The 12,729-nt window shown below is 30.9% G+C and overlaps 1 protein-coding gene across 2 annotated transcripts; it reads left to right on the plus strand.

The window, feature by feature from the left end:
* Positions 1-8,817: 8,817 nt before the first annotated feature.
* LOC122294994 lies at positions 8,818-12,525 on the plus strand. 2 transcript variants are annotated; one of them, XM_043103995.1, is made up of 3 exons: positions 8,818-8,906; positions 11,154-11,303; positions 12,015-12,525. In XM_043103995.1, exons 1-3 carry the CDS (start codon positions 8,899-8,901, stop codon positions 12,205-12,207), a joined length of 351 nt encoding a protein of 116 aa, XP_042959929.1. In that variant the 5' UTR covers positions 8,818-8,898; the 3' UTR covers positions 12,208-12,525. The 2 variants fall into 2 exon arrangements, with proteins under 2 accessions (XP_042959929.1, XP_042959931.1); XM_043103997.1 differs by having other exon boundaries at positions 11,154-11,279.
* The last annotated feature ends 204 nt before the right edge of the window (positions 12,526-12,729 follow it).

The following is a 12,729-nucleotide window of genomic DNA, read 5'->3' on the forward strand; positions in this document are numbered from 1 at the left end:
TTCTATTGCTTATTAAATTGACAAAAAGAAAGCTACATCTGCTACCCAACATAAACATGAACTCACTCTGTATAACAAAATCAAACCTCCATATACGACTGAAAGCAACAATAAATGATAACAAAGTTAAGAACCATCTACAATAAGGTTCCAATTAAAGCCATGATACCAAAACTTAAGGCTGCAAAGCAAAACATAATAGCCAAAAGAACATTCGACAAAGCTCCCAAAACCCCAAATCAATTCTAAATCAATATCTAAAAAACTGATCCAAACTCATCCTTCAACATAAAAAAAGTCCCTCATGTAGATAAAAAAAAAAAAAAAAAAAAAAAAAAAACACTGCAATTCGTAACAGATTCACAATCAATAATGGAGAATATCCAAAAATAAGTGAACTTTCCCAAACATGCAAGAACTCCAAAAATTCAAAAAATAGTACTATGCTCTAATAAAATGCTTCCAATCCATATACCTAAATCGGGAGGGGAAAATTTTGAAAAACACAGACCCATTCATTGAGCAGCAGCCTCTCGTCCACGCTTTGGTCAAGATCCCCCACATACGACGATGGAACCGAGAGAGAGGGAGAGAGAGATAATTAGGGCGAAATAGAGAGTGAGAGAAACGGAGAGAGAAAGAGAGAGAGAGACGCAAACCCAAAGAGACGAAGATAGAGAAAGAAATATGGGAGGATTAGAGACTCACCTCCTCGGCGAGGTGGCGACAGTACACCAGCAAGCACGGCTTAGGAAGGGTGGCAGCAAACTCAAAGAGAACAGAGAGGGAGTATCAAGCAGGGGGAAAAGAAAAAAGGGGGAGAAGGAAAACGAGCGGGTATCGGGCTGGGGAAAAAAGAAATAAGGGGAAAGTGGGTTGTAATATTTTAAAGTATTTGTGGCAACATGAAGTCGCCGCAAAAAATCGCTTTTACCACAACTTCTTACTCGTCGGACGTAATTTAGTAAAAAATAACAACTTTTTTTCACACGGACCATTTTGGTGTCATAAGCTAAGTATTTGCCACGAATGTAAAGCTTGGGATAAAACTTTCATGAGAAAAAACTAAATTTCTTGTAGTGATTTATAGATAAAACAAAATCATTATTACAAATACTATACAATAATGGATGAGACCGGCCCATATGTTGCCATGAGATTTCATGATCAAGTGATATTATTTAAATTAAAAGAGAAAAATGTATATTATCATCATATATAATGAAATTTTAAATGAGTGAAGTGAAAGAATCAGCTTATGCTTAAAAGTTTGTCTGGAAACATAATTGTTCTCAGATAGTCATAGACTATTTCATTACTATTTAATATTTTTTCACTATCATTTACAGATCATTTGAAATACTTGTGATATCTAAACGAGCTTTAAATTCCTACCTCACCAATGTGAAATGATCTTATAACTAGATGCCTACCTCACCAATGTACCATGCACACAAACAAAAAAAAAAAAAAAAAAAAAAAAAGGAATCATTAATGTTATTACTATCATTATTACTATACATAATATAATTTTAGAATGAGCCTAAATTATCAGGTGAAATGATATTAATATATGTCTACTTCACTAATCTACCATGCATAACAAGCTGCATACTTCATGCAAAAAGAAAAAATCTTTAATGCCATTAATTACTCTTATTATCATTGTAGATAATTATATAATTTCTAAGAGCCTGTTTGGGATTGCGGTGGGAAGTCTAAAAAATGCGGTAGAACGATATAAAGTGCTTATATGACAAAATTTATCCGTTTAGTAGTTTTATATTAAAGTACTTCTAAACCAAGAAAAAGCAGAAAACTACGTTTCAACAAAAGCACCAAAGTGATGCTTTTTGTCAGAAGCACTTCAGAAAAAGTAATCCCTATTTTACCGTGCTATGCATATTACGAAATGACCCTCATCATTTTAGCACAATGACAACTTTGCCAATCTATATTTTTTATTATTTCCGTATAATCTAATCAAAACTTTACCTATAAATATTTTTCATTTTTCTCCTATCACTTATGCATCGTTGAAAAAATTTTCTTTTTTATTATAATTATTGAAAAATTTATTAGACTATTTTTGTTATTATTTTATTATAATATTTTATTTTTATCAAGTATATGCCCTTTTATGTCAAAAAGTGATTTTTAAATTTGTTTCCAAACAAATTAGTATGTTTAAAAGTGCTATAGGCATACGGATCCCAAACAATAAATAGTTTTTTAATAGTAGAGCTTATTGCGTTAAGTTCTAAGCTATAAGCTTTAAGTTAAAAGTAATATTTTCTACCGCAATCCCAAACATGCACTAAATAAACTCAAATCAGCAGGGGAAAGAATTCCAATAAACATTAATCTCACTAATGCACTATGCATAAACCATATTACGTACTTTTTATTTGAATGAAGTCAAGCGAGCAGGTATGATTTGATCATATCTTTCTCACCAACTGTAACATGCGTCTTAATCTAAGAGTAGTTGTGAAAGTAAGAAAGAAAATGACTCAGGAGTTCTTTTCTTTTTGGTATTAAAAAAAATAAAAAATCTTAATAATTCTCAACAGTAATATATATATATATATAGTAGCCCTTACATTACGTAGTAATTCAAAATCTCGATCTTAGGCAGTACAAGGTTTTAATATTGATGTTTTTGTTAATTAGTAGTTTCGAAACAACGTGAATATCTTTTTATAGACATTCTCAGCGAGTTTATATAAACTGGAATAATTGGCTAGTTCTATTCTGGACGTGGTTTGTCGGAATTGACCCATTAGGTCTGGTTATGATAACTACTTCTAAAATTACATAAAAATACATTACAACTCAGCTAGAAGAAGGACCATCTAGTAAATGAACCACAAAATTATTACAAGAAGCTGCAGGTCCATTTGATGAGGAGTGTGGTATTAGAGTCATTCATGTTGCCAGGAGCAGCTGCATCCACATGATCTGTAGACTTGAGAATATTGATGCCATGCTGCATGCTCTAACATATATCATGCTTATTGTGATACCCACTTCGGTTTTTTCTGTGACATTGATGTAGATAATCTCCGCAAGCTCGACCATAAGTTTATCATGTTCTTTTACGCTTTTTCGGACATGAGCTAGTTGCAGCAGAACGAATCATCTAGTTGTGCTTCAATTCCGCACCATATTGGTCGTTTAGATTTTATGTTTGAAGAGGGGAGTTGTGAAAGGTTGGTCTTTTCATTGCTAATTATGTTCAGCGAATATATTAATGTAGGTCTACCCGAGGGTTTGTCGGTTAGGCCCGACCCGAATTATAGTTATGTTAAAAAGATACAAAGCTCTTCAAGTACTTCATCAAGCGTGCGCATAACTTGGATTGAAGTACTCGGCTGTTTTCTGTGGGAGGAAGTACTTTATCAGCTACTGTCCTCTTCCATTAAACCATAACCAAATTTGAAAGGTATATGAAACTGGGGTAAGAAACAGGTGAGTGCAGCGAATCTCGTATTTATCTAATTGCAAAGTTGCTTGAAGTCTTGAGTTAGAAAAAAGTGAAAAAATCTATTCATCATCTCTCTTTTTTATTATCATCTTATCACTCTATGATGTGACATTAGATTATAAGTTTATAAGTAAAATATAATAAATAATTTTTAATTATTGTTGAGAATAATAAATAATGATAGTTAAGATGATGAATAACATTATTCATACATCTTCTATATATAAAAAGTGGCTATTAAACAGATTTTTCTTGTTTTAACAAATTTTATTGTTTTCTGTTAAAGTTAACGCCATACCATCCATACAGTCAAAAAATTAACGATTCATATCCAATACAGCTCTTTAACTTTAATTCCTTGGAAACCAAAACGACATGAACCTAATACAAAGAGTTTAATTCCTCAGTTTTCCAAGCAGTGAAACGTCTGCTTAACAAGGACTATAAGAAAACACGAAAACGAAAAGAACCCAGACTCTAAACTGGTTTGCAGAAAACCAGAGAAATTGGTAGATGGCATTCATGTATAAATTTATATTATACGTTAGTTTTTTTTTCATTTGCTCGTAGTTTTACCAATGCTATTGTTATTGTTGTACAGAACAAGAGTTTGCAAACAAAAAGGCTTAGTTGCAACGTCGAGTGATGGTAGCTGGAAGCGTGGTTGGCGGCTGAGAGATAGGAGAAACAGAGGGAGAACGAAAATAGAGAGAGATCAGAGGGATGCTCACCGCGACACGGCATGGTGGATTTGAAGAGAGCACAAGAAGCGAGGGTGGATTCGGAGATAGGGACATGGGTTTTGGACAGAGATATCGGTTTGTTCCGTAGGTTATTGTTGGTTACGAAATAGGAGCCGTATAGATAGAGCGAGAGAGAGAACCAGGTGACCCATTTGTAGTATTTGTAAAACAAGCTCCTCTCTTGGAGTCTGCCATTTTTGTTGTACAAAAGCCTCATCCTCACATAAAAAGCCCCGTATAGTTGGGATAGGGCTTTCGGTTCTTGGTCTGCGAAGAAGTGGAAATGACGGAACGGTGATTGAAGAAGAAGAAACAAGGGAGGCTGTCAGTGCTTCGTTTTTGATCGGCAGGACCTGTGCACCCACGGAGAGAGAGAAAATGTCTGTGTGTGGGGTTTCAAATTGTGGGGATCGATAGATAGCAGGCTGCAACTTTCTGGAAGGTACTTTCTGATATATTGCGTGTGGGGGTTAGGCGCATCATATCAAGAAAAAAACTGGTCCCAAGATGGTGTTAATCTTGGTCAGCTGACGCGTAAACTGTAATCATTAAGGTTGAAAATTAACCATGTTATCAGTTTGCCGAGATGCTTCTTGTCTTATGTGAATACCTCATGTTTTATCACGTTTTGAAACTTTTTTTTTTTTTTTATTGCCACTTTTTGGCTTGTGTGGAAGGAGCCTATTGGATAGGATGATGGATATCGGATAGAGTGGCTTGAAAGTATATATTATTTATTTTGAAAGAATGGGGTGATTTGGCATTATCAAAAAGTCTTAAGATAATCTCTGAAGAGACGTAGGAGAATGACATGTGACCGGCCTGCCTTGTCATGTATTTCTTATTTTGAACATTTTATGGTAAAGAAGTATCTTTGAATCACGTACTCTGCAGTTCCTTCCTAATCATATATATATATATATATATATATTCACACACATATATTTATCTTCCTTTAATCCAAAAAAATCCCCCTAGCTATCCTCACTTGATGGGTTAGCAACTTGTCTTATCGGATAAAGTGTACCCTACATGTAGTCAAGATACAGATATATATATATATATATATATTTTTTTTTTTCGTTTTTTTTTTTTTTTTTGGCTATACCTAAGGCCGGGTGCTAACCACACCTCCATGGTGGGCAGCCCCAACCCCTCGATCCATAGGCTGATGCTTCTATTAATATTATTCTTTTATAATATACCAAAATATGTAATTATTTATTAATTATATAAATATTATATCGTTAGTTATTTAATTAACTAAAAACATTACATTTTTATTAATAAAAATTAATTCTTAATAAAAAGAATTAAATTTAAACTAAGCAAACGTGCATTGCACGTATTTTCAACTAGTATATATATATATATATATACTTGAATAATACATTTTATACTCTTTAAATAAAATGACTGTTGTAATCATTGGTAATAGATGAACCTGGCCTATCCCAGCGAAATGATGACCACACAGCTGACGTGTGGTTAGTATAAGTATATATGTTAATTACTATGTCAATTAACAAGTAATGTATATTATAAATATATATATATATATATCTTTTATATATATAAATGCGAATGAGGCATGAACAGTATAGGAATAGTGTTTTCATCTAACAGTTATTTTTCCTATTTTGCTACTTAGCTTCTGCTATTTTCCATTTTAATCCCTCAGTTTTCTTTTCATTTGTTAGCACTTTTACGTTTTTAGCCCTTTATGGGTTTTGTACTTGTAGTTTGCCTCTCTCGCACTTTGCAAGAAGTGCTGTGTGTTTCTTTTCATCTAACAGAATCTGGAAACTATTGATATGAGTATTTTTACACAAAAAAAACTCAAACAAGAATGGTGTTTGATTTTGTGAATTTGTACTTATTTCGCAGGCTCCCCAGAAAAACTTTCCTCCCCTTTCTCAAGAACCTTTTAGTGGTAGTTTCGATGAGGGAAAGAAACTTATTTTGCATTTGTATGAGATGAGACCAAACCCAAAATATGTTCAGATCTTTAAAAAAAAAAAAAAAAAAAAAACAACTCCTCCAGAGAACTGGAGAGATAGAGAGTAGATCTGAAATCACACCCATATATATTAAATTTAACGAAAATAATAAATAAATAAAAATTCTGCAAACTATGTGTTGAGATAAAAAAAAATTCAAGATGAATCAAGAAACAGATGGCACATCTGAGAATCTACAATTTAGAGTAAAAAAATCATACCCATATACATTAAATTAAACTAAATTCAAAAACAATCTTTAAAATATATTTTCAGATCTTAAAAGAATTCAAAGGTTGGCCAGATGGTGACGAGCATGGAGACTGCATGACTCAGTAACGAAGAGAGAGAGAGATACATGGAAGAGAGTATTAGGAGAGAAGAAGATATGGAAGGACGTTTTAGGTAACGTTTTTGAGAAATGGGTGAGCTTGTTGATGGAAGAAGAGAAAATAGAGAGATAGAGAGAGAGAAAATTTATATTGTTTTTATTGTTAAAGTAGGAGTTAAACAGCCTTTGGAGAGATGCAATGATGAAATTATTGTATGTAGTACTAAATAATATAGTGTTGAATATGTTAATATATATAAATATGCTATAACATTTTTTTGAAAATTTATGCAATGGTGAAATTTTTTTTATAAATATTTATAAATATATGTTTGATAATTATTGAGAAATTATCTTCTCACAAAGAACGAATACAAGATTTAATAACATTCTTCAATAATCTGTTAGTATAGTCCATAGTTTAAAAATATTTTCTCCCATATAAATATGAAATAGATTCATTTTTTTAATATAAAAATATGATAAAATTATCATTAATATTATTTCTAACTGGCACACGTGCACTGCACGTGTACTATTTTTATTGATTTTGTTTTTAAATTTCTTTTCACAACTTCTTATTTATTACTTTATATTATTTTTATTTTTATTTTTTTATATTTACCATCTAAGTATACGTGCGCTGCACGTTTTCCTTACTAATATATATATATAATTATATATACAAATGGGACACCATAGGCAAGCAGGCAATAGTTGATACCTTGATATTTACGCGCGGGCAATAATCTGGCATCTTATTGGATCATGTCCTTTTCATTCTAATGTAGTAGTTATCATGAATGAGGTTTTCAGGATGATATCATTCTAATGACATCCTCTTCTCGAATATTGATGCCATGGTGAAACAGTGAAACAAGCCCAAGAGTCCAAGCCTGTTAATTCATTCAGATGTGTACGAGTGTAACGACGAATATTATAAATATTACTGTTACACAACTTTTATAAAATTATTTAATAGGATTATATTTTTTAAACATATTTATTTTATTAAATTTTAGGGATGATGAGTCAGCTTTTAAAAATGCTTAAAAAACCATTTCTAATCCAAATAGTCAAATAAAGATATGAATTTATTTTCACAAAACGACAAAAACTGTCACATTTTTAGAAGAAAAAAGATATTATGAAATTAATGTAATTTAATAAAAATATTGTTATCTTATAATATTATTATGACAGATATTATAAAAAAATTAAATTTGAGTAGGTAATTTATAAATTACTATTATTATTTATAAATATATTTTTTAATAAAAAAATTATTACAAACACTATGCAATAATTGGAGATAGGGGACTTACATCTATCAAATATCTATAAAATTAAAACCATCTCAATTAAACATATTTATTTTATTAAATGTTAGGGACAACGAGTCAGCTTTTAAAAATGCTTTTGTCATGTTGGAGCGATTTAGGAGCCGATTAAAAAACCATCTCTAATCCAAATAGTCAAATAAAGATCTGTGCATGCAAAGTTGGTTTGAATTTATTTTCACAAAACAACAAAACCTGTCACATTTTTAGAAGAAAGAAAATATTATGAAATTAATGTAATTTAATAAAAATATTGTTATCTTATAATATTATTATGGAAGATATTATAAAAAATTAAATTTGAGTAGGTAATTTATAAGTTACTATTATTATTTATAAATATATTTATTAATAAAACAAAATTATTACAAATATTATGTAATAATTGGGGACTCACATTTATCAAGTATTGATAAAGTTAAAACCATCTCATCTCATATGTAAAAGCTAAAACCATCTATCAAAAATTATTACAATTACTATGAGATTGAATAGTATTAACAATGATTTTGCTTTATGCAAGTAAAGTCGCGTACTAATTTACGTACCAATACTGATTTATTCATACTTAAAATTTAAATTAATATTATTTTTAATAAAATCTAATTTTTGACCAATTACATCAAATTGATGCATAGATTAGTACATAATTATGCTTGTAAGTATATTTTTCCTATTACTTTTTATGCGAATGAAGTTAAGTGAGCAGGTGAAAGGATATGGTTTGATCATATCTTTCCCACCAACTGTAATATGCATTATGCACTCGCGTCTTCATCCCGTAGTAGTAGTAGTTGTGAAAGTAAGAAAGAAAATGACTCGTGTCTCCTTTTCTTTTTGGAAAAAAAAAATATATATATATATATATATTCTTAATAATTCTCAACAGTAATATAAATCTGTATATATATAGTATCCTTTACGTTACGTAGAAATTCAAAATCTCAATCTTGGGCACTAGCTACAAGGTTTTAGACACGCTGCAGTTTTGGACAACATGAGCAGGTACTGCCAATGAGTAATTACGCCGATCTCTTTTTGGAGCAAATATATTATGCTTTTTTCCCTTTTTTCTTTTTTAATTTAGCAAATATGTTCTGTTTATAGTGTGGTGAAGTTTAACTTTCAATAATTTGGTCGCAATTATATATTATAAAGAAAAATCCTATTTCGTCACCTAAGCTTTTGTGTTGTAACAGCTTGTATGTAAAAGCTGCATCTGTTTCATCATAAAACAATTTTCATAAATAATTTTCAAGATTTTTTGGCGTTTGAATGTGTATGAAAAAGTCAGCAAATGAAAAACAGTTTCTATTAATAAAAAATCAAATATTCTTTTCTAAAAATTGGTTTTAGCTCTTAAGTCTCAAATAATGCTCCATTATTATTATTTTTTTTCTCAACGATCTCTAGATCTCTCGGATTTCCCTCCTCTCCTTATTAATCTTCCTCCTCTTTCCCATCCTTTTTATATTTTAATTTTTTTGAAGCTATAATGTTTTATGAAGCCATGATCTCTCATGTTTTTCATATATAGATATCTTATATATATATATTCCTCCATCCTCCGTTTTAGGAGTATAGGTGTGTTGTTCACTTCTCCTCCTTTGGAGAATGGAGTTTTGATGTGGGTTGTTTTTCCTCTGTTTTATACAGAGAATGATACTCTCTTTTTGAGAGTTTTCATGACGTTTAGACAACGTCCATCGCAAATATTTTGTTTACGGGAAAGCTTACAATAGATGATAGTTGGCTTGTAACTTGAGTCACAAATGTAACTTCCTTTATGGATCGAATGAAATGAAGTCTGTTTCTTAAATAAAATAAAAAAAATAAAAAAATAAAAAAAAAGAAGAAGATATCTTATATATAGCTATTGCTTGCTTTGTTATTTAGATACGTTATTAATTTGACTATCTTATTTTCACATCTCAATATCGTTCAACTATTTTCGTTGTGTTGTTTTTTCTTTAATTATTCAATTGCATTTTTATTTTCAATTGTATTTTTATGAGAAAGAATGAAAAACAATTGAAAAAAGTGAAAACTTGTATTTGTTGTACATGCATGAATGGGATTGATACAATTAGTGTGATTAATTGTAATATATCTATTGTATGTACCTTATGAAAAATGCATCACATTTGATCATAATAGTTTATGATATGTATAAGTTATAATATTATAACTTATACATTTGATCATAATATTAATTGCATGCGTTGCACTGTCATGTTACAATTCTAAGTAAATTGTCTGAGGCTAAACTACATGTGTGCGACTTGGGTGAGAATTATTAATTTTTTATTAAATTTTATTATTATTATTTTTATCATTGCACGAATTCTCATGCATTAGTGATCATCGGTTAAGTGATTTTGACACATCTGTTGCGTCACTTTGCATGAACAATTACTACTTCCATATGGTGCACATGATCATGTACGTCATGCATGAATAAGGGGGAGAATTTGTGGATCAGCATGAATATTTCGTGTTTGGCTGTTAAACTAAATTCAACTTATTTCAACTCATCTCAAATTAATTATTGATGTGACTTATTATTTTATTAACTTTCTATAAAAAAAAAAAAAAGAAGAAGTTAAATTCATCACAATTTACTTCATACATTTTAACTTAAAAAGTATTTATAATATTATTTTTCAATATTATTATTTTTCTGAAATTTGAAAAAGTTGAATTGTTTATTGTATTTTGTGTGAAAATTTGATAAAATTAAATGATGAAATGAAATGTTTTTTGTATCAAACCTAAAAAATTTAAATCCGTCTCAACCTAAAAAAATCAAATCCATCTCATGAATGAGACTCTCAAAAAATTACTACTTACAACCCAACTCAATTTATCTTAGCATCTAATCGTATGAGTGATTTCTATTAGTAATTTATATTGTTGAATTGATAATGCAGTTAGCTGGTACCAACCTTCTATATATTCATCCATAATTACCGGTTCGTTCTTTAACATTGATGTATTTCTTAATTAATTAGTAGTTTCAAAACAACGTGAATATCCTTTTATAGACATTCCAGCGGGTTTATATAAACTGGAATAATTGGGTAGTTCTATTCTGGAAGTGGTTTGTCGGAATTGACCCATGCGGTCTGGTTATGATCACTAGCTTTAAGCACTTTGACCCATTTTTAGGTGCGCTGAGGCTAACCTGCACAAAATCAACTCGATAGGTCAATTTTATCTACATGATACATTGTTTAATCTTTATATTTTCAGATCAAAAGCCCTGGAAGACATTACCGCACTTAAGGAAGAGACGGAAACGCTGAAAAACTCGCTGGCTCCAATATCAACGCGCACTGCGGATCTAATCAAACGCATAAGCGAAAGCCTCCCAAAAATGTATGCTCCCTTAGGAACTGATCGGTAATATTTATATATATACATATATTTATATAATTTCCTTCCCCCTCCACAAAGCAAGCTTTGATTACATACCCAAACATCCCAGGTACAGGTGATCAAGCTTCATGTTCAGAATCAAAGAATTCATAAATATATATATTACTTCATGATCAGAGATCAGATCATGATATGATCACTATATATTAACATATAATGTACGTAATTTTATGTACAATCCTAAGTGATCAGTTGAGTACTGATTTTGGCATATTTGGTGCGTCACTTAATTTGCATGAACAATTACTACACTGCTTCCATATATATAGTCATGCAAGTCTCCCTATATATATATCATTTTTTGATAATAAATAAATAAATAAATAAGGGAGAGAATTTGTGTATTACCTGTTCGTTCTTTAATGTTGATTTATTTGTTAGTACGTAGTTTCAAAACAACGTGAATATCTTCTTATAGACATTCTCAGTGCATCGATCCATACAATCGGGTAAATATATATATATATATGTAGTTCTATATTTTTGGTCGTGGTAATTTGTCAGATTAATTAACCTATGGGGTCTGGATATATATGATCACCAGCTTTAAGCAGTACGTACACGTAGTTTGACCAATTTTTAGGTGCGATAGGGTTAATCTGTATATACAAAATCAACTCGATATGTGAAATTTTATCTACAATATGATACATTGTTTAATCTTTGAATTTCCAGTGGTGGCGCAGGGGCCGAGAAGAAAGGCAGTTACAATGATGGCACTAAGGGAGTTAATGCAGCTCGGAAAGAGGTTGAAACTCTGATAGGAGATCCAACACCGCTGAACCCAATTGTGAAAATGCTGGGAGACACGGTCAAAGCCCTCAAAACTCTGGAGGATCGTCTCAAAGAAGCGAGGGATAAGAAGTAACATATATATATATATATATAGTACATGATGATCAGAGAGATCATGATATGATCACTATATGTGACCATCTCCATATAATAAAATATATTAATAAATAATGAGGAGATGGTCATTAGATCACTTTGATCATATGTACTAACTAATTAGTCTGCATCATCTATATTATATGTTTGTTGCTTGGTGTTGCACTGTGTACGTACGTACGTACTAGCTAGTTTGGTTTGGTATTTAATTTCAAAACGCATGCATGCATGCAAGTGTGTTTCTATGTTATAATCATCTGTATTCAGCGGATGTCTATTAACGTCGTTTATGCTTTCTCGTATGTTATAAGTACCGTACGTACTTACGTCCGTTGATATCACGTTACCGGCCGCATCTATCTTATTAATATTATTATTATTTAGTACTGGGACTCTCATCATAATTAATTATATGGTCGAATAGATCAGAATTAAAATAAATAAATAAAGTGTACCAAATTGGAGGATGATCAAACACTTGATTGATTTCTACATGACA

The sequence above is a fragment of the Carya illinoinensis genome, chromosome 14 (assembly GCF_018687715.1).
Source record: "Carya illinoinensis cultivar Pawnee chromosome 14, C.illinoinensisPawnee_v1, whole genome shotgun sequence".
Taxonomy (NCBI): domain Eukaryota; kingdom Viridiplantae; phylum Streptophyta; class Magnoliopsida; order Fagales; family Juglandaceae; genus Carya; species Carya illinoinensis.

What these genes read in the sequence shown, in the direction of transcription:
- LOC122294994 (XM_043103995.1), top strand. An exon ending in GCTCCCTTAGGAACTGATCG is followed by an intron (nt 11,304 to 12,014) that starts GTAATATTTATA and finishes TTGAATTTCCAG; the next exon opens with TGGTGGCGCAGGGGCCGAGA.